This window comes from Lynx canadensis, chromosome E1 (assembly GCF_007474595.2).
Source record: "Lynx canadensis isolate LIC74 chromosome E1, mLynCan4.pri.v2, whole genome shotgun sequence".
Taxonomy (NCBI): domain Eukaryota; kingdom Metazoa; phylum Chordata; class Mammalia; order Carnivora; family Felidae; genus Lynx; species Lynx canadensis.
This window is the reverse complement of record NC_044316.2, coordinates 48,298,104-48,319,138: the sequence shown is the minus strand read 5'-3', so window position 1 is coordinate 48,319,138 and position 21,035 is coordinate 48,298,104. Positions and strand designations below refer to the sequence as shown.

The 21,035-nt window shown below is 54.4% G+C and overlaps 1 protein-coding gene across 3 annotated transcripts in view; it reads right to left on the bottom strand.

Moving 5' to 3' along the window:
- Positions 1 to 5,178: 5,178 nt before the first annotated feature.
- AXIN2 (axin 2) overlaps positions 5,179 to 21,035 on the bottom strand; it is a 32,532-nt gene continuing 16,675 nt past the window's right edge. For all 3 annotated transcript variants that reach the window (XM_030296206.1, XM_030296207.1, XM_030296208.1), the window contains exons 4-11: positions 16,829 to 16,931; positions 14,244 to 14,384; positions 13,478 to 13,986; positions 13,079 to 13,270; positions 12,538 to 12,771; positions 11,906 to 12,001; positions 10,252 to 10,419; positions 5,179 to 6,735 (exon numbers count right to left, since the gene is read on the bottom strand). In XM_030296206.1, the coding sequence (XP_030152066.1) occupies positions 6,609 to 6,735; positions 10,252 to 10,419; positions 11,906 to 12,001; positions 12,538 to 12,771; positions 13,079 to 13,270; positions 13,478 to 13,986; positions 14,244 to 14,384; positions 16,829 to 16,931 (1,570 nt within the window). In that variant the 3' untranslated portion in view covers positions 5,179 to 6,608. The remainder of the gene's footprint in view (positions 6,736 to 10,251; positions 10,420 to 11,905; positions 12,002 to 12,537; positions 12,772 to 13,078; positions 13,271 to 13,477; positions 13,987 to 14,243; positions 14,385 to 16,828; positions 16,932 to 21,035) is intronic.

Sequence of the window (21,035 nt, the reverse complement as noted above, 5' to 3'; positions counted from 1 at the left end):
AGACACTCAACCGACTGAGCCACCCAGGCGCCCCATGACGAGTTTCACTTTTTAACAGAAAGTAAATTAATACAAGGTTTGAGGCGCTTAGGCATTTGTTTAAGGAGTCAACAAATGGAATAGACTGAGCCTTTGGCCATGACTTCCAAATCTCCTAGGCTCATCTGGCCTAGGAGTGTTCATGTGCCATGGGCACAGCCATGTTATCAGGAAGCGGCCACAGCTGCCGCACATCCAGGAGCTAGTGGCTGGACACCGAAATGGGGAGTCCGGACATCTGTCCCAGATCCACGCCCCCCAGTACCGAGGATGCTGGGAACAGACGCCCACGTGGTTGCAATAAAGCCCTATGACTCCATGACTTTGTTGGCGAACACAAACCCGAGGAAGATGTCTCCGTCTCCCAGGGAGCAAACCCCAATGATGGAACCCACTTCGAATCGAGACACAAAGCAGCCTGGAAAAGGGAGAGTTTCGCTTTCCAATCTCTGTATTTGAGACAGCACACTGGGAGCAAAGAGGAAGGAAGGTTGAGTGGGCAATCCAAAGCATCGACCACAACTGGAGTCGCCAGTCTAAATGCCAGATGCCCGGTTAAGTATGAATTTCAGATAAACGACAGATATGTTTCTAGTATAAGTATGTCCCAACTACTGCAGGGGACATACTTATATTAAAAAAAATTGTTCATCATTTATATGAAATTCAAATTTAATTGGGCGTCCTGTATTTTAATTTGCTAAATCGAGTGACTCTAACCACAGTATCATCCATGGCTGGTTTCCAGTCTCTTCTTGTTGAGATCACTGGGAGATGGTGGGAGGGAAAGCCAACCTCAACCCCTGTGACCATCGGATCCTCCCCTGCTCCTCCCCATGTCCCATGTCTGATACAGAGAGCATGAAAGTCTCAGGGGCTCCCAATAACATAATTTGGTCCAAAGTTGAATTTGGGAAAATGAAGCAAAGTCAGATGGAGAGTTAAGAAGGGTGGTGTGGTCACAGGATGTCTGGAGGAGTCTTACTCAACACTCTGTGTATCACTCAGGGTGACTTTTTTTCCTGTATAGCTCTTTTTATTTTCTTTTAAAGATTTTGGTTTTAAGTAATCTCTACACCCAAGGTGGGGCTTGAACTCACAACTCTGAGATCAAGAGGTGCATGCTCTGTGCACTGAGCCAGCCGGGAAACCCATAATGCTCTTGTACATCAATGTCTGAGCCACAGACCCGGTTCCCTGTTCTCAAAGTGGTTTACCACTCAGGGGAGGAAGAAGAAAAGGAGGAAGGGAGGAAGTCACCATAGGCTGAGCACTGGAGGAAGTCAGGTCCTCCTGGATTCTGAAGGGGAAGCCGGGGTAGGCAGGGAGGGGTGTCAGGGGCCACATTGGGGCTTGCATATCACGGGTGAGAGAAAGGAGGGGAAAAGGCTGAGCAGAGTCAGGTATAAAGACTGGATGGTGGGGATCAGCAGGTGATAATGGCAACGGATGTGTATGAGGCCTTGAGCACGGGCCAGACTCACCAAGAACTCCGCACACCTTCGCAACTTTCATCAGCACAGTGAAGGTGTTAGTGACTCTCCTCAGTTGAGAGTCAAACCCAGGAACGGGGACGTTCTTTGCTCAAGGCCACTCAGCTTGTAAATGGAGATAATACCAGGAAGGCAGGCTTGGCTCAGAGTGGGCAGAGACTTGACTATGTAGGTTTGAGATTGAAATTTTTGTTTAATGTTTATTTATTTTTGAGAGAGGGAAAGACAGAGCATGAGCGGGAGAGGGGCACAAAGAGTGGGAGGCACAGAATCCGAAGCAGGCTCCAGGCTCCGAGCCGTCAGCACAGAGCCCCACGTGGAGCTCGAACTCTCGAACCATGAGATCATGATCTGAGCCGAAGGCGGACGCTCAACCGACTGAGCCACCCAGGCGCCCCTAGGCTTGAGATTTAAATGGATGGCATAGGGGCACCTGGATGACTCAGGTTGGTTGAGCGTCCGTCTTCGGCTCACGTCGTGATCTCGTGGTTTGTGAGTTCGAGTCCCACTTCTGGCTCACTGCTGTCAGCTTGTCAGCACAGAGCCTGCTTTGGATCTTCTGTCCTCTCTCTGCCCTTCCCCCGCTTACACACACACACTCTCTCTCAAACAAAACGAAAACAACCAAAAAACAACACTAACTAGATGGATGGCATAAATATGGCTTGAATGCCAACTGTGGGCAAGTCACTGGAGAGTCAAACACAAGCCACTCTCTCAGACAGTCTGGCAGGATGTGGCCAAAGCCCTAAAAAGGAACTTTGATCTAGAGATTCTACATGAAAAAACCTACATCCTAATAATTAAAGACTATTTAGCGATGAATACCGAGGGAGGGTTTAGGTGGAAAGAGTTCACTACAATGGGACCTACAATGGCAGAATTTGTAAACTATATAAATGTCCAACCATAGTGATGAGTTAAATAAATGCAGCCATACATTCAGCTCGTGTTGTAGAACAATACAGAAAAGTATTTATTGATATGGAAGTATGCCAATGACATATTACTGAATGAGAAATACAGATTACAAAATAGTGTATCCCATATGGGTGCCTGTGTGCGTGTCTGTGTGTTTTACCCAGAGACAGATACTGTAAAGTGTTAATAGTGATTATTTTCATTATGGGTTATACTCTAGTTACCAGAGGCAATTTCTGTTTTCTTTTTTCCTTCCATTCTATAATGCCTGCTAAGTGCCAAGCACCATGCCGGCCATTACATACATAATGGTGAATAAAAGCGTATTTACCCCCTGCCACATGAACGAGTAAGTGGGCAATGAAATCATTATTGTACAGGTACAAATGAGAATGTGCAGTGAAAGGGTGAAGGAAGTTCTGTGGTGGAGAGGGCCAGGTGAGGACATACAGGGACCCCGGATGGTCAGGGAAGATCTCTTGACATTTAAGTCAACACCCAGAGGCTGAAAAGCAGACAACCTCAGGAAGGGCTGAGGGAGGGGGCGAGCCCGGCACAGGGAACAGCATATGCAAAGACGCTGAGCAGCAGAGCACGTTAGGGACACTAAAAGGTCGGTGTGGATGACGCACAGGAATTTATGTTTTCAGAATTAGGCATTATCCGTATGGAGGACCCCCTTCCTGGGACACAGAATACAGCATAGGTTCACTCTCATATCAGAATTTTAGGAACTCTGGTTGATAAAGTAGAATAATGATGCGAAGGAAGGTGTGGATCACTCTTTTGAATCCTCTATGCAGTTTGGGGAGTTCCTGTACAACCAAATTAAGTTCCTGTACAACCAAATTCTTTCTTAAAGGTAAAAAAAAAAAAAAAAAAAAAAAAAAAGGAACATTTCTCTTTTTAAAAAAACATTTTTTTAAGGCTTATTTATTTTTGAGAGACAGAGAGAGAGAGAGAGAGGGTGTGAGCAGGGGAGGAGCAGAGAGACAGAGGGAGACACAGAATCCAAAGCAGGCTCCAGGCTCCGAGCCGTCAGCACAGAGCCCGACGCGGGGCTTGAACTCATGAGCCGTGAGATCATGACCTGAGCCGAAGTCGGACTTTTAACCAACCGAGCCACCCAGGCGCCCCAATAAAAGAAAATTTAAAGATGCTCTGGGGCCAAAGCTCTGCTCTAAGCTGAAAGCCCTCAATCGAGCAGCCTAACAGCCCCTTTGTCCGCCGCCCTCTTGGTTTTGCACCCGGGGCAAGGGAAGGGGGACGTGGGAGCCCGGATGTTGCAGCGTTAGGAATGGGGCGGGGTGGGATTTCCAAAGGAGGAGCTGATAATGATACAGGACGTCAGAAGGGAGCTGAGGTTTCCCTGGGACCCTGAGCCTCACTCCGCTGGCACAGCAACCCCGGAAGGCCACCCAGGCCAGGTAAAGAGCAGCTGGCAGCTAACACACAAAAGGCAGAGAAAGAGGACCTCCGAGGGGAGCCGCACATGTGAGTGACCGCCTGGCCTGCTTGCCTTCTCACGGGTGCGACGGGCCCCCAGACGGGGCCGGCACAGGGACTGGAGCCCGGGTCCGTCTGAGCCCCAGGCCTGCGTTGTAGCGCGTTATGCTTGTGGGATGAATCAAAAGGCCTGAAGATTAAAAGCCAGAAGCTCCTACCCGCACCACACACAGCAGGTTATGTCTCGTTGTCTTTTTGGATTGCAAAGAACCTCACAATTTGGCAGTGGGTCCGGGACGCCGTCCGCTGTGAGCCCCCATTCCAGCTGGGAGGGGAGGGTGCGTCAGGCCGCATCACGAGGACCGAGATCGAGGACTCCTGCGGCCCGGCGTCCCGATTCCCCGGCACCCTGGCCTGGCCCCGCCAGCGGCCGCCCCCGATGCCTCCTCACGCTGCCACGCTGAGGCTGGCCGGTTCAAGACGGCCGCTAACCCCACGCGGCCAGGACGCCGGCCCTCCCCTCCCGTCAGGTGTTGCAGCAGGGACGGAAAGCCACCCGGATCTGCTGCAGACCCCATCTCAGGAAAGCTCCGTAGAAGAGAAGTCAAGTCCAGCAGATCCTCTTTTCCTAAAATGGGTCCATTATAGGGATCTTCGAAAGTAGACACGCTCTCCCAGATTGGAATTACAGCCCGGCCTCCGAATGCCCGACACACCGGGAGGTAACCCGAAGTTTGTGGAGTGAAACCACCACCGACGACCGGCTTCCACGGCTGCACGAAGCACACTTTCCTGGGAACCGTGTAGTTTTCCTGCTGAACCACCTTCTTCCCACCACCTTTGCAGCCCGGACGCTTGCTGAAGGTATCGTTTGAGTTGGCACAGCCACGGAGCGGGTGCCTGGTTAGCCCCGAGCTCAAGGGTCATTCGTCCCACTAGACATTCCAGATCCACGCACCATTTCCTGGAAACGCAAGGGTTCCTGGGAGAAGGCCATCTCAGCTCCGTATCTCCGGTCCCCGCCTGGCCGGATCAGAGGAAGAGGCAGCACAGGAAATGAAGTTGTCTACGGCCTGCTCCGGGACAAGAAAATCCTCAGCCAGTAACCAGGTGATTTTTTGAAGCACTGGTTTTTCAAAACCCCCAGGTGGGGTGAGAAGACGTGGGGGACAGTCAGAGCTGGGCTCAAGCAAGACGGGACATCAAGGGCAGCTGCTCACACTCGGAAGGGTGCCTCTGCCCTGCTCCCACCCCCGCGGATGCAAAGACGAGGCCCATGTTTTGAAAAATATAAAATTTTAATAAAGGCTACATCTCTTAATTGCAATAATTATTGTACCAAGTAGATTTCCTTAAATGAACTCTTTATAGTGCATAATTTACAGTATAAGTAGAACAAAATGCCATGGCGAAAGTCGTTGAGTACAAGACTTGTAATAAAAAGGCGTAAAATATATTTATACATAAACCCCTTTCAAAAAACAAGGGAAAGCTTGAGCCCTCAATATAGGGCGACGCACGGAGCAGGACCCCGTGCAGGTACAGGTACTGTACTGATTTAAAGTCAAGCACTAGAGATAGTGGATTAATACTCTCTTGTCATACAATATATACAGACATATAGTACAAGGAACAATGGCAAACAGAATGTACAGATGAACTTCACACAAAAACCCGAACGTCAAAATGAAGGTGTCTGGAGGAAAGGGTGCTGCTAGGTCTTGCCACAACTGTCCGCTTCTTTGCAGGGCAAGGAGTGGGGGGGGGGGGGGGGTGTCGGGGTGGTTTCCAGAACGGCGGTGGTCCAAAGACTAATTAAAACAAAAAAACCTCCTCCCCCCCCCCCAAACTCCAAGGAGTCGTTATCTCAATAAAAGCACAAGTTGAACTCCAAGGTTCTAGCAAGCCTCCGCCATGGGGCGCCGGACCTCGGTGGGGTTAGAAAAGTTACTGAGTAAATCTGGGGTCCCAAAAGGGAGGCTTCCCACCCTGCACCCCACAATGGATCCCCATCCAATGTGATGACACTACATGGCGGTGACGTTGCCATATAAATCAGGGCCTTTACGACAAAATAGAGCAGCACAGAAAGAAAAAAATGCACCAATTTCTGCGTGTGTCAATGGTAGGGCACCATTTGTAAAAGTCTATCTTCGCTTGGAGAAGGGCAGGGCAAAGCATAAGAAATCCTCTTTTAATGAAGAAATCATTCATGCAGTCCTAGCTCAACCCCTAAGTTTGGATAGGGCAATTAAAACTTCCTCTCTCCCCCTTCTGTGTTTAAAGCAGCATATCCATAAACTGGGGACAGGGGGAATCAATTGTTCAATAAATAGCAGTAAGGGTTCCTGTTCAGGTAAGCTATACACAGTTTCTCTTAGTTTATGGATTTCAGATCCCTAGGCAGTCATATATTATGTATGGCAGTCTCTCAAATACAGTCAGTATCTTCAATAGCCAAGAGTGGTCATGTTTTTAATAAATAGTTCAGGCTTTTCTTATCTCAGTACCCAGCTCGTGAATAATGAAAACCAACCTCCCCCTCCCCCCACCCTCCTCCCCAAGTGGCCAGTGGCCAATTCTCCCCTAGACTTCGTCTTCTTCATTGGTTTAGTTTTCCTTCAAAAGGTCTTGTCGCGGTCCGTCACGGCCAAGGCCGGGGGCGTGGGTGTCGGCCCCCACAGTCCGCCAGAGCCCGACCCCAAGGGCTCAATCGATCCTCTCCACCTTCCCCAGAATCCTGCCTTCGTACATGGGGAGCACGGCCTCATCGTCCCAGATCTCCTCAAACACGGCTCCGCAGGCAAACTCGTCGCTTGCTTTTTTGAAGTAATACCTTAAAAGGAAAACCCAAAACGCGTCTTGGTTAAGACTGCATTTTCTGCTTTGTTTAAAAGAGAGGTTATGTCAACACCGAGACGACAAAGGGGTCCTGAGGGTTCTGCTGCAGCTGGCGTGCATGTAAACCTCGGCCCGCATCCGACTGACGACGGCCACCGGGGCGTCACGGGAGGCCACCCCGGGAGCAGCGGGCCGGGCGGCCAACCGCCTGCGGACAGCTCCGAGGCTGCGGTCTTCGGCCCGGCACGCACACCAGGGCAAGCGCACGTTGCGGGCAGAGCTGTCTTTCTCCCTTTTTACCAAGGGGGGCATGGGGAGGGCAAAACATGCCTGGTGCATCTGCAGCAGCAGCTGAGACGGGCCCCTCAGAGAGGCCCCAGCCCCCCGGACCTGCAGAAGTCCGGAGAAGGCAGAGACCCCAGCCTCCGCTGCCCACAGGCCCGCTCTCCTGGCCCGACCCCGGCTCAGCCATGGGACAGGCTGCTGTCCTCAGTGGCCCCTGCGGGAGGCTGGCCAGCCCCACCTTGCTTCCCAGGGCTGCAGACTGGCCCCGGCCCCGCTGCTCTCCCCTCTTCGCCCCGTTTCCCTCCCACCCCTCCGGGGTCAAACACTAAAGACCCTTCTATTATGCCCGTTGATTAAAGGTTCCTTTTATCCCACCCCAGACTTCTTTCTTCTAAGGCTGTTTAATTGTCTGGACGCAAATGACCGGCCTCTCTCAGGAGAGCCACATTCAGAAACGACGGCTTGTCCTCCAGGCGGGCTCACCCCCAAGCCCCTTCCTTCCCCGGTCCCCTTCCAAGGAGACCCCCTCAGGCGGATTAAACTCGCCCCTGCAAGCCGGCACCTCCAGCCAATAAAGGCCACTCACGGAGGGAGGGTCACGATCCTCTGGGGGTTGGGCGGGGGGGGGGGGGGTGGGGGGGGTGGCCGGCTCTCTTAAAAAATTCAATTGTGTCTCAGGGTTACAGTTGGTTTTTGTTTCTGTCTTTTCATTAAAAAAAAAAAAAAAAAAAAAAAATTCCCCTTGGTTAGAGCTAAACTTCTTTCCTCTTTAATGAAGGCAAGCCAAATACTTTCATAGGAGATAAGGCTGAATAAAGTGAACCAGCTGGGTTTAGTCAAGGTTCCTGGTTTTTAGCCCTCGCAGCTGGGCCACAAGCACCGGGGTGAACGGCACGGCCCGGACGGGTCAGTGGGGAGAGCGCTTCCTATCGAGGGGGTCGGAACACTCGGGGGGCCGGAGAGGAGATGGGGGTGGGGGGGGGAGGGGCACTGTGCACAGGAGATGCCGGACAGAGAGGGGGGGAGGCCACCTTTCCCACAAGGGTCTCCCGTTCTGACGTCCCCCTCCATTGAGCCCCACGGCCCCCCAGCTCTGACCCCCCCGGGTCTACCGAGTTGGGCCCTCTCTGGGCACCTCTGAGCAAACACACAGTGACCTTTCACAGAAATACAACCTCTTCCAGAGAGGAGAGAGGCCTCGCGTTCCCTCGGCCCCAGCCCCAAGACTTCAAACACACTGCGCTGCCCTCATTTTCTCCAAGAAACGGGCTTTTCCACTGCAACATGCTTTCTGTGGCAAACTTTGCTTTCTTCTGACATCTGGCACCGATAGCGTCTGGCACGTCTGGAGAGACTGTTCTCCTTTTGAACCCCTGCCATGTTGAGATGACTCAATGCGGCCCAGGTCCCCCACTCCCGTGGCCCCATCCCCGCTGGGCTTTTTTATTGGGGGGGGTGTTGCTGAGGGGGAGCCCCACCCCTGCCGGGCGGGCCAGGCACGACACCCTGTGCCCCCACGAGCCAGGAGAGCAAGTACAGAGAGATAAGGCGGCTGGGAAGGGCCTGGCCACAGCCTGATCCAATCAGTAAAGAATTCGAGAGTCAACCATTTGTGCAAGTCTTTGTGCATTAAAGGGGAGGCCGAGGCTTCAAAGCCAGGCTTATTAAGTGTGCCTTAGGAAAAAAAAAAAAAAAATCAGAGCCAGATGTGGCCGGAGTGGCTGAGCGCGGACCCTCCCCTGCAGCCTCAGCTCGGCGCTCCGTGGCCCTTTCTCCCCTGAAGGTCACCTGCAGCTCCACTCAGAGTCCAGCCGAGTCAAAGCTGAGATCAAAATGAATCCCTGGAGGGGCACACTTGTGTAATTAGTTTCACCTTGTGTCTGTTCAAGATAAAAAAGAAAGAAGAAGAAGAAGACGACGACGACGACGAAGCGGAAGCAGCCAGGCCCGTGCCCCAATCCCTCTGCAACATTTGCAGCATTGTCTCTGCCCCGCCGTAAAATGGAAAGATCTAAGCCCAGCTCCACACCCTGCTTCTCGGTCACTGACAGGGTCCTGGCCTCGGAGCCCTATCCTTTCCCTGCAAAAGGAAATCACTGTGGGCCCCTGCCCCAGTCAGCGCCTAGGCAGAGTGCCTGGGAGAGATACGCAAGGCCCGCTCCGGCAGGGACAAGGTCTCGGGGTCCTGGAGGTGGACTCTGGGAGCCAGCGCCCACCGGCACGTTGCTAACTGCTACTCGGGTTCTCCGTTCCCATCCTGGGCTGGCGGCGGGAATGGGCGGGCACCTTCCGAGCACGTACCGTGCTCCTCCTGAAGCCGTGTGTGCCCGGGCACCTCACCTGCCTCCCCCTTGCCCTGGCCCTGCACACGGCACCCCAGACACAGCTGTAGCAGAACCCACATATTCCCTTGGGATGAAGGCCATGTGAGGAGGGGCGGCTAGGCCTCCGGGCGAACGGGGGTGGAGTCATCACCCACCCCAAGTTAAGGGGAAAGTCACCAAGAAAATGGTCCCTGCTCTTGGATCCTCTCGGGGGCCGTAGGAGGCCAGAGGAGCATCTCCGCTGAGCAGGCAGGGAAAGGAAGCCTGGGTTGGCGGGGTGGGGGGCAGGTTCCCTTGCCAAGGCCCCAGCAGAAAGAGTAGCCAGCCCTGTCCGCCCGGCGCCCACCCATGGGTCCTGCCCCTTCTCTGATGAGCATTCCTGCTTCACATGGCCCGTTCACCACAGGAGGTAGTTCTTCAGGCAGAAAGGCTGAGTAAGGAGAATGCTGTCTAGATTCCTAGGCAATGGTCCCTGCCCTTCCCCAAGCCTTCAGCGTGGACAGTCTCTCCTAGACCCAAGCCTCCCTCACTGGTCGGTCCGTCTGTCTCTCCCCGACACACACACCCCTCCTCTCCCTTTCAGGTAGGGCGTCCACAAGATGGCCCAAGCCCAGCTCTCCTGGCAAAGCCCCTTTTCCCCTCAGAGTCTCGTTCACCTGGTAGAAAAAGCCCGTCCCGGTCCCCACAGAGCCCTCCCAGAGGCCTCCCTGCTGCTGTGTTATTTCTGTCAGTGGTGAGGGGAGAGAGGAAATGAGAAGGAACCAAGCACCAGGCAGCCCAATGGCCTCCCGAAGCGCCTGCCTCCTGGCCCCTCCCGGGTCCGGCCGGGCCAGGGAAGCGACTCTGGCTCTCGGTTTTGAGCAAACAAACTCTGGAGCGGCAAGAAGCCGCAGGGCCCTTACCTATAATTTCCCTTTTTGCTGAGCTGCTCTTTAAAGTGGCCCAGGGTCAAGCTCTGAGCCTTCAGCATCCTCCTGTATGGAATTTCTTCTCCACAGAAAAAGTATGTGACGACCAGCTCGCTGGCCTGGAGCGCGTGCACCGCCGCCAGCTTCTTTGGCTCTTTGTGACTGAAAAATAGGATGGAACGCAACGAGTTCAGCATCCGAAGGCAGCAAGTGCTCCCCGCACACACACAGGCTCTCAAACAGTCTCCAGAGATAAAGCGGGGCTGTAGCTAGAAGCTCAAAGGGGGCTTGGGTGGGGGGGCCCCTGGATCACAGAGGCAGCCACCTCTGGGAGCACACAGCCCACCTCCGGGTCACCTGCACGGCGCACAGAGGAAGGGACAGTTTCCTTTTGGTTGTAGACACTGCTGTTGTTTCCCTCGCTAGCTCCAAAAGGAGGGGGGGGAACAGAACAGTCTCTTTCAGGATGGCACACGGGGTGCCTGCCAATGAAGACGGGAGGGGAAGCGACCACAGAGCCATGGGAATGCTGTAGAGACAAACCAGAGCATCTCCTGGGATGGCATGGATGCCAGAGCCCCCTGGGAAGGCGAGCCCAGGCATTGTGACCTCCCTCGTTTATTCGGAGTTTGTAGAGTGGCATTAAGAAGAAAAAAGAGGGGCGCCTGGGTGGCGCAGTCGGTTAAGCGTCCGACTTCAGCCAGGTCACGATCTCGCGGTCCGTGTGTTCGAGCCCCGCGTCGGGCTCTGGGCTGATGGCTCAGAGCCTGGAGCCTGTTTCCGATTCTGTGTCTCCCTCTCTCTCTGCCCCTCCCCCGTTCATGCTCTGTCTCTCTCTGTCCCAAAAATAAATAAACGTTGAATGAATGAATGAATGAATGAATGAATAAATAAATAAATAAATAAATAAATAAATAAATAAATAAATAAGAAGAAAAAAGACAGCTGGTACCCTTCAGGTCGACCAATGAAAACAAAAGGGTCCAGGGCGGTGGCTTATTCAGGACCTCAAACGTTGCTCATCGCTCAAGAGGAACAAGTTAAGCCAAGAAACCTCGAATCACTGAGCCCATTTCACACCCCTGCAGATTTCTTTCTAACTGCACCAGCCTGTAAACGAACCAAGCTCCTCGGTCCACTTTGCAAGAGTGTAAATTGACGACAAGGATCGTGGCCCGACTGGGGAAGGCAACCAACAGAGCAAACAAAGCAAAACAACAAACACTGTCCTCTCTCCATCTCTGCAATGGCGGAGACTCCTCTTCCTGCTCAAAGTTTCCAACTTGCTAACTTCAAGCTGAACGAAGGCAACTTTTCCATCCAGGTTTGGGGACCCCTTTTATCCACCTGCTAACGGCGTCACATCTCAGCTCTTTGACGGCGGCGTGCCCAGGAGCCCTGAGCCACCCACCTCTTCGGGAAACAACACCTGTGTACGAGCCACGGTGCGTTTCCGGTAAAGGCCGAGTTTCCGAGATCCTGGTTTACGGCCACCTCTGCATCTGCTGGTCCTCGTTGCTAATGTTAAAATCGAGGTGATTTTAACCTACTAGAAAAAATTTCCAAAAAATCCCAACGCCAGAGAGTTGACGCCCTGAAACGTAAACCACGAGGCGGATCCCAGGAAGGTCGGGGTAAAGACACTCACTCTTCTGAAGCCAGGCTTGGGTTAGAGGAGGGCGTGGCTCCCGCCTGACCAACGGCCGAGTGGTTCCTGTCCCTCTGCTGACTGGCCGCACAGCACCTGAGGGCACACAGCCGGAGCGGAGGATTGAGAGAGAAGCCTGCTGTCCCCTGGCAAAGGGGGAGCAGACAGAAAAGGAGTTCCCCGTAGGCCCTAAAGAGACACAGAGCCAACTTCCATCCCAATGGGGCACAGCCATCCTAGGTCCCCTGGGAGCCTGGGACTGGACACTGCCAGCCCAGGCAAAGGGCTGAGCTCTAAGTTCGCCACCAGTCACGGCTTCTTAAGTGTTCATCTAACCGGCTTCACGTGATCAGGGCGGCTGTAGGGAATGGGATTTGTAAGGAATTACTGAAATTCATTCTCCTGCAAGGCCTGACTTGCCCAACAAACAGATCCTTTACCGGCTGGCTCTTCAGAACAAACAGAACTAAGAGGAACAATTTCCAGCAGGTGGGAAGGGGACTCGTTATATGGCCAGAAGCCTCCCCTCCTCCCTGAGGGGCGACGGGGACCCATGTAGAGAGGGCAAGAGGCTCTTTTGTGAGAGGCCAGGTCCCAGCCTCTGCCTTCACCTCTGTGCTGCTTGCACTCACCGCTGCTTGGGGGGCTTGGACACCTCGGCCAGCCTGCGGCAGGCTTCCTCTAGCTGCGCCAGCGTGTTGGGTGGGGTCAGGGGAGGCATCGCGGGGTCCTGGGTGAACGGGTGGGCTCGGGGGGCAGCGCGGGGGTGCCCGTTACTGCCCCCCAGCAGGTGGTGCCGGCCGGCTCGCTCGGCGGGGGACGCGCGGGCGCACTCTAAGGGGTAGGCCCTTTTTGTGCTCTGGGCACTGAACAAGGAAGGAGAGAGAAAGCAGAAGGAAAGAAACTGGGTTAGAGAAACTGGAAAATATGACTTCAATAGAAACTTCTCTATTCTGCCTTCAAAGAGAGGAGAGAAAAAAAAACCCCTACCATAACACGCACAGGGGGTGTTGCCAAAACATGGCATTTTTGTGGTCTGCTCAGTCCAACGTTTAATATTAAGGCGGCAGGAGCAAACAGTCATATTTGTTTTCGGCCCACTGCAAAATTAGCCATCCCCACGATACCTCTGTGGTGACTGCCCGTGACCCCCGCCGCGGCCGCGGTGTTTACCTATGGGGCTTGGGCTTGCTCTGCCGCTCACTCTCCAGCATCCACTGCCAGACATCCTGCGACCTGTCTCCTTCCTCCCCGGGCAGCTGCAGGGCCCCGGGTCCGCCTGGGGCGCCTCCTTCCCTGGCTGGCAGGGCCGGGCCCGGCTCCACGCTTTTCCCGGTCCGTCTGGGCGGGGTACCACCTCTGCTGCTGCGGGGAACCAAGAACCACACCCATCCCAGGGGCCCCGTTACACCTCTGGGACCCCTTGAACCGGTGGGTTCAGCGGGTTGGGGGGGGGGGCAGGGGGACACCAAAGACCCCGCCCCCCGCGCCTCCCTCCCGGAAGCCAAGTGCCCGTGACCTCCCACCCCCACCGGGAAGCTCCAGAATCGCCAGTCTGCCCTCCACACTTACCCGAACTGCTCGGCTGGCACGGGCTCCAGAGCCCTGGGGTGGCTCTTGCACTTCGAGTAGCAGTAATACTCGGAGCCCCCCGGGCAGAAGCAGCGCACCCTCTGGGCGGCCTCCGCCTCGATCTCCTCCTTGGTCTTGGGGAGGGCGTGGTGGTGGATGTAGTGGTGGTGGACGTGCTTCGTCGTCTGCTTGGTCACGAAGCCCTTGGCTCCCAGGAGGGGGCAACCGGCCTGCGAGGCGGCCACGGGGGGCAACTTGCCCCCGGGCGGGAGGAGGGGGTGGTGCTGCTGGTGGTGGTGGTGGTGGTCGGGGGAACGGGAGCGGGGGCTGTAGCGGCCCACTCCCGGCGACTGGCAGCCGGGGGTCTTGAGGACCCTGGACAGGTGGTCGTCCAGAATGGTCTGCGGGTCCTCCTCGTAGCTGCCGGAGGGCAGGAGGGAGAGGGGGTGCGGGGTGGGGCCCCCCTCCCTGGAGCTCAGCGCTAGCTCAGAGGCCTCCTTCTCTTCATCCTGGAGGGAAAGGCAACACAGGGGTGGGGCGGGGGGGGGGTGGTAAGCGGACAAGCAAGCAGCAGGGAACGGCCAAGTCTCCAGTGGGCCGGGGGGAGGGGCGGGGCCACGGCTGCGCAGGGTCAGGGGGAGGGGCGGGGCCACGGCACAGAGGTGGGGCCGCAGCAAAGGCACCTGCCAGCCAGCCAGCCCCAGGGTGGGCGGTGGGCGGTGGGGGTGGGGGTGGGGGCGGGGAGAGGGACAGGGCCCAGTGCTACCTCTCGGATCTGCTGCAGGCGCTCCTCCAGGCTGTGCCGGCTCTCCAGCTCCAGCTTCAGCTTCTCCAGCCTGGAGATGAGCTCGGCCGCAAAGGTGGCGGGCTCCACGGGGGTCATCTCCTTGGGCAGGCGGTGGGTTCTCTACGGGGCGCGGGGAGGGGAGACACGACGCACGTTCAGGAGGGCCGGCACGCGGCGCCCGCCGGAGCTTCCCGGGCGCGGTGGCCACGGCCACGGCCGCACGGGCGGGCGGAGAGCGGCAGGCGCGGCGCCCCGGCTGCTCCGGAGCTTTATGCGCCGGCGCCGCGACCTCATGGAGAGCCATGGTCCCCACCAGCGTTTGCCTTGGGCAGGAGCAGTTGGTCGCACTCCGAGAGGCCCCGCTTGTTCTCTCTGTAGTACAACCAGCCCATCAGTAGCTACTCTGAAGTAGAAAATCTTCAAAGACTGTTGTCAAACATCAAAAAAAAAAAAAAAAAAAAAAAAAAAAGCAGCCCTCTGAGGTGGGGAGGGGAGAGGGACAACTCAAGGAATAAAAAGTAGAGTCTAAACAGAAAGGGAGCTGGAAATTAAAAAAAAAAATAATAATAAGATTGGAAGGGAGGTGGGGGTGGGGGAGGGAGAAAAGGGGGGAAAAAAGGGAGTCACACGGCCGGATCAGAAGAAGTGGTAATTTATTTCCTGGCCGCACACTGCGCACCTTTGAGGTGGTGTTGTCTCAACAGTGTCCTAGATCTCCCTGGTTCTCTCCACCCCTCCTCCCCGTCTCTTTGTACAGAAAATGAAGAAAGATGCTGCGGGCTAGTAGCAGAACACTGCTGAGCTTGGCTGCCTGAAGCTGATCTATCAAGGGAAAAGGGAACATCTCCAAATCAAGTGCAGAATATAAAAAGGCATCGAGGATGCCTGCCAAGAGCAGCAAACAGAGAACTCCCACCGCCCGGCTCTCTGTCCTCCTGTCCTCCCGCCACCCCCTCCCCTGGCTTGTCTGCCTCCCTCTTCCTCACTCCCCTCTTGCTCTGCCCTTTGCTTTAGGGTAGGCGGGGGCATCGGAGAGCCAACCTGCGAAAGCCGGCTTTTCCCTGCAGAGAGCAGGCCTCACCACCGTGACCGGCAACCACTTAGCCACAGAACGGAGTGGGGGAAAGAGAAGGCCCCCCAACCCCCACCCCCACCCCCACCCCCTGTAGGAGCCGGCCCTTCTCATGCAGGCTGGCTCCGCGCAGCCCCGATCAAAGCGCTGCCTTGTGGAGAAAGTCGATTTGCGCACCCCAGGACCAAATCATCTAATTTACAAGCTTGGGCCACAGAACTTTTCTTTATTAACACACGTTCGCCCCCTGCATCCCCCAACGCCCAGCCGAAAAAATCTGTATCATCAATACTGTTGTGTTTGGGGGGGTAATATTACTGAGGAGGGGAGGGGGATGCTGAAGGTCCCTAGAAAAGCATCCTAACAGGCCAATTTTAGGACAAAGTCTGCCCTGTGGGAGGGGCTTTTGGAGAGGAGTTGCTCTAGCAACTAACACCCCATGCACTAATGCAATGTGGGATTAGCAATGCGACGTGTTAATTTTCTGAATGCAACCTAACTGATGAACCAACTGAATTCTTGGAAGCCGGCAGAAAGGATTCACAGACAGAGATGCCGCTCAAAGGCGGGCACTCTCTTCCCCTGCCCAGGGAGCAGTTTTCTTGCAGTCTGGGTCTCAGCGGATTGCATGAGGCTTCTGAGGCTTTGCAGAGTACAGGGGGCCACATGCTGGCTGCCCTCTGCGACGTGGAAACAGATGGGGGAGAGGCCAGGAAAGCATCTTCACGCTTTGGTGGCCTCTCACATCAGTCGCAGGGAGGAACTGTTTATGAGATCCTTGCTTCCAAACACTTCACTCGTTCTGCATTCATTAGATGCAGATCCAACTGCAGGTACTAGACCAAGTTCTGGGGTTGGGAACAGACAGGACAGAACAGCTGCCCTCCAGGGCTTGGGAAGTCAACAGGAGAAATGGCCAAGTACATAGATGAATGGAGGACCGAAACGATCGAGCTGTACCGTCAACACGAGGAGAATGTCTCAGGGACAGGATTTTCCTTCTGCAGGAGGCAGAGATTTCTCTAGTCTCCTCATTCACAGATTCAGTCAACACATCTTAGTCAACACCTGTTACGTGCCAGGTGCTGTTCTAGTCTCTGTGGACAGGGCTTTCAACATCACAGACACAACTCCCTGCCCTCAGGGGACTTCCATTCTAGCGGGAACCCAATGAGAAGCATGGACTAACTCCTACCATTTCTTGGTTTCTGGAAAAGCACTGGTATGGTTTTCTCATGGAGAATTTTCTTTTTTGAATTGAGAAAACATAGAAGTTCAAGTAGGTCATCTTGAGCTCTACTCTGCTCAGCATCACACCTCAAGGAAGCATGTAACCCTCTTGCCTGGCTCCTCCCTTCCCCTTCCCCTAGTGGACACCCCCAGACCCTGCTCCTCCTCTTACCCTACACCTCCCTCCTTCCACCTCCCATCCCTTTTCTTCAAGACTCAACACGGCTGAAAACATCTGCCTTCCCCACCAGACTGTACTCACCGGGAAATGAGGTAGAGACACTTGGCCATTGGCCTTCACACTGCGATGCATTTCTCTCTGGAGCTGTTTCTTACTCCCCACACGATAAGGAGGGATTCCATCTCTAAGGGAAGGGAAAAGACAGAAGCCACAGGCTCACGAGGATGCTTTCAGGATGTGGGCTGATTCACAAGCCATTCTGAGATCCCACCGGAGGTCAGAGCCACCCACCTCCATGCAAGTGTACCACCGTCCTGGGCGCCATGGCTGTTCCCAAGGTTGGATTGAAAGATCAATCCAAGATCGAACTGCCAAACTCCCTCTCAGGTTCAGGATCGTTGACTTGGAAAGAGCTTGGTAAAGCTCATCTCTCAAGCTCTGCCTTCGAATGGATTACATTCCGGCCAGCCCAAAGTAAAGGCTCCCGTTTTATTTTACAGGCGTCCCAAGCAGGAGAATCTAAGGCCTCTTTGGTCCTCCCAACCGTCTGTCGTACTGCCCCAAACCAGGAAACCAGGGCCTTATGGAGTCCACCAGGGCAAAATATTGTAAGAAGAGGGACCACGCCCGCAGAAGACTGAGCCAGGCATTAATGAAGGTGTGTGTAATTCTCCAACAGTCAAGCTCCCGACTGTTTCCAAATTTCTTCCTTTTATAAATCACCACAAGAGGGGCGCCTGGGTGGCTCAGTCGGTTAAGCGTCCGACTTCAGCTCAGGTCATGATCTCGCGGTCCGTGAGTTCAAGCCCCGCATCGGGCTCTGTGCTGACAGCTCAGAGCCTGGAGCCTGTTTCGGATTCTGTGTCTCCCTCTCTCTCTGACCCTCCCCCGTTCATGCTCTGTCTCTCTCTGTCTCAAAAATAAATAAATGTTAAAAAAAATTAAAAAAAAAATCACCACAAGAGTATCTTTGGGCTCCTTCCTTCCCTCAGCTCCAAACCCTCCCACCCCCAAACTAAGGAAGTGCCAAGGACACACGATTAATGTGGGCATAAAGAGAAAGCCCCTACTATGTGGCATTCTGTGCAATTCGTTCAAATGTTTGAGTACCTACTATGTGTCAGACCTTGTTCCAGGCACTGGGTGAGACAGCAGTGAAGGAAGGGGACAAAAATGCAGACAATTGCCCCTCACAAGGCTTAAGGTCCAATGGGTGGCAGGCAAGAAGCAAAAATACAAAAACAAAGTCTACAGCAGCTTAGAAAGTGGTAAGCACTAGGACAAAATACAGGGCAGGAAATGGGAAGAAAGGATGCGGTGGGGGGTGAGGGGGAGTTCCGATGGAGTTCTCGCAGTGAGGGTGACCTTTGAGCAAAGACCTGAAGGCAGGATGAGCCCCTATGTCCTTCATCTTTTAAAGCAAGTGGACTTAAGAAAAGCCTCCACCCTGGCTAGTCTGCACTAAAACATGACTTGGCACTAGTAGGATTTCTTTTAAAAAGAAATTTGAGCCTGGAAGTCGTCAAACGCTCAAGGTGTGACTATATTCCCATTGCCGTCCCTTCTGGAGGCCACTTATTTACAAAAGCGCCAGGGTTCCAACATTCCCATACTGAATCATACTTGGAGGCTGTAAACATCGAGATTAGGTACTTGGTTATTTCCCTTTTCCCGGTGTTTTGTTCATCACGGGGTGGAAGGAAGAACAACATCTGGGCTCATCAGCAGTGGGTGAAAGTCAGCAATGCCTAAAAATACCCGGGAGCACACGGGGGCAACTGGTTGACCTCTAGCTCCTCATGTGTAATGCCCTAAAATTCCAAGTGGCTGAAATGTCCAGAAGTCTGTTGACCTAGGCCAGATCACAGGGCCACCGCGGGGATGATACAGATCGACCATGGTAGGTCAATACATCAATGAGGTATGTCAGCCCAACTCTGGCTAGGAATTAGCACGTGAAGGAGACTTGTACTGAGGACACAAGGGGACAAACAGGATTAATCTAAAGCAAGGACATACACACAGGGTGAGCCCCGTCCCAGATTAAGGCCAAGAGGGCCAGAGATAGCACGCCAGTTGACCAGCGCAGGTTGAGAGTCCCAGACATCTTCTCACTCACTTGACCGGGCCCTGGAAGGCCAGGCGGGATAAAAGGTTCTAGGTTCAGAAACTTACTGAACCACCTGGAATGTATTCACCGGGACTCCATGTTTTCACTATGGGATCACCTCCAAGACGGGAGAAAACTGGGTGCTCACGAGCTGAGCTTGACCAGCTGTTACTGGCTTGGCCAGTAACCAGATTCTACACCAGGGGTCTGACTCTAACTCGAGGCTGCCAGCCCCCACGTACCGGTTCCCACTGTAGGTCAGACACACGTGACGTCTAATCCGACTGTATTTTCACAAAATCCCAAATTCACCAAGTTTTAAGATGGTCAGGGACTCTCTGCAGCTCTCCTAGAGTCAGTCAGTAGCAGTTAGACCCAGGGTACAAATCTGAGCCACTGCTGGGCCCCAGAACAGGTGTCCTTAACTCAGCAACCCACCCTCCCGCCCCACCTGGAGGTGCCAAGCTTCCCGATGGCCCATTCGTTAAGCCCTGTGAAGTCACGTGACATTCTGAAGGGGCGAATGGAAGATCTGGGGAACATTCTGGAACATCCTACCCCACCACTTAGCACTCACTGGCTATGGGGCATGCCAGGTGGTTCCCAAGGCACAGTGAAGATCCCCTTGTCTCTTACCTAACGTTCCTTGTGGGGTGGGGGTGACCACGGGGGTCCCCTAGATTGGGTCTCACATTGGTATAACCAACTTCTACTGCCCCAGGGCTGCAAGACAAGGTCCCTGCCTTTCTCTCCTGACCAGCAACTCCTCTGGGGACTTAATAAGGATAGATGGCCTCTGCCCCAGGCCTCCTTCCTGACAATGTCGGGGGGAAGGAATCAAGCACCCCCCAGACTTTGCCGTGACACAGGCAAGGCTTCAAGAGTCCTGGAGGAGGTCCCCATCCACCTCCTCCGAGACTCTGTCCTCGGGTGCCAGCTAGTAGCCTCTGCTCTTCCCCTTTCCACACAGATGCAAATTAGTGGGCTCTTTTATACCTCTTTTGCTCCTTCCATACAGGACAGAAGGAAGAAGAGAACTGGAGGAAGTACGTAGAGCTTCTCTGCGGGGGAAGCAGGTCCCTGGCCAATCGAAGGCAAGAGGAACAAATGATTCCAGCACCCCCACCTCCCAACCAATGCACGCCCCCACCACACCCAGGGCAGATGCCAAGAGCGGGACAGGAAACTCGTGACCAGGGCAGACAAGAGACGTCAACTTGTAGAGGCTCAGAGGCGTAACCGGTGCCTTCACGGAAATGGCGCTTTACCTCCCCACCAGCCAAGAGTCCTCTTCCAAAACAGCCGCTCATTCCAGAAGAGGGCCACTCTTCTTTGTGCTCAGGCCCTAAAAGTCTACGATCCATTTCCTGGATGCCCAACGCTGCGAGCTCAAGAGTGTCCGAGTTTTGGTCCCTATACCATCTCCTTTGATTATGAGCCTTTTAGCTAACGAGCCCGCTGCTGGGCCCAGCTGTTTCTGGGGAGCAGTGGTTTTGAAGTGTGGGCTCCACTTAGCTGCCATTTAAGCCGAGCCAATTAGCTTAGCCTTTTGACTCCGCCGTGCCCCGCCTAACCCAAGTGTCATCCTCCCGAGGCTTCGCCATATACGACTCACTCGTACATGCGTCCACTCGCATTCCCATTTGGCAACCACTCAGAAGGCAGCCTCTGATCGCAGCCAACATCAAAAGCCTGGTTTGTAAGATAAGATAATATTTGAAGTTCACTCAGATGCTTTCCCTGGTGTCCAAAGCAAACCCATAAATAAGATACAAGGAAATAAAAATAAATAAGGAAAAGAACCTGAGCCACCCCTCCGCACGAAACGCGAGGGAAGCATCTTGCGCTGGTTCGGTGACACCCTGGGCGGAAGCTAATGTCGAGCTGACCCCGACTGTTAGAGAGGGCTGCTCTGCGCACACAGCCAAGACAGATGCCCTCACGCTGCAGATGAAGCTTCCACGCTTTCGGGCAGCCTCTGACACAGAAGCCGCGCTTAGGCGGCGAAGAACCTGCTGCTGGTGATGTTTTCCGCCTCCGCCCACCCCCACGGGCTGCATCTTCCCAGGCCTGATGCCCTAGAACGGTCCCCACAATCCTCTGTGCCCAACACTCCAAGGACTGGGCTTTAGGACTTCGCTGGCAGGCTGGCAGCTAACTTCCCCCCCCAAAAAAAAG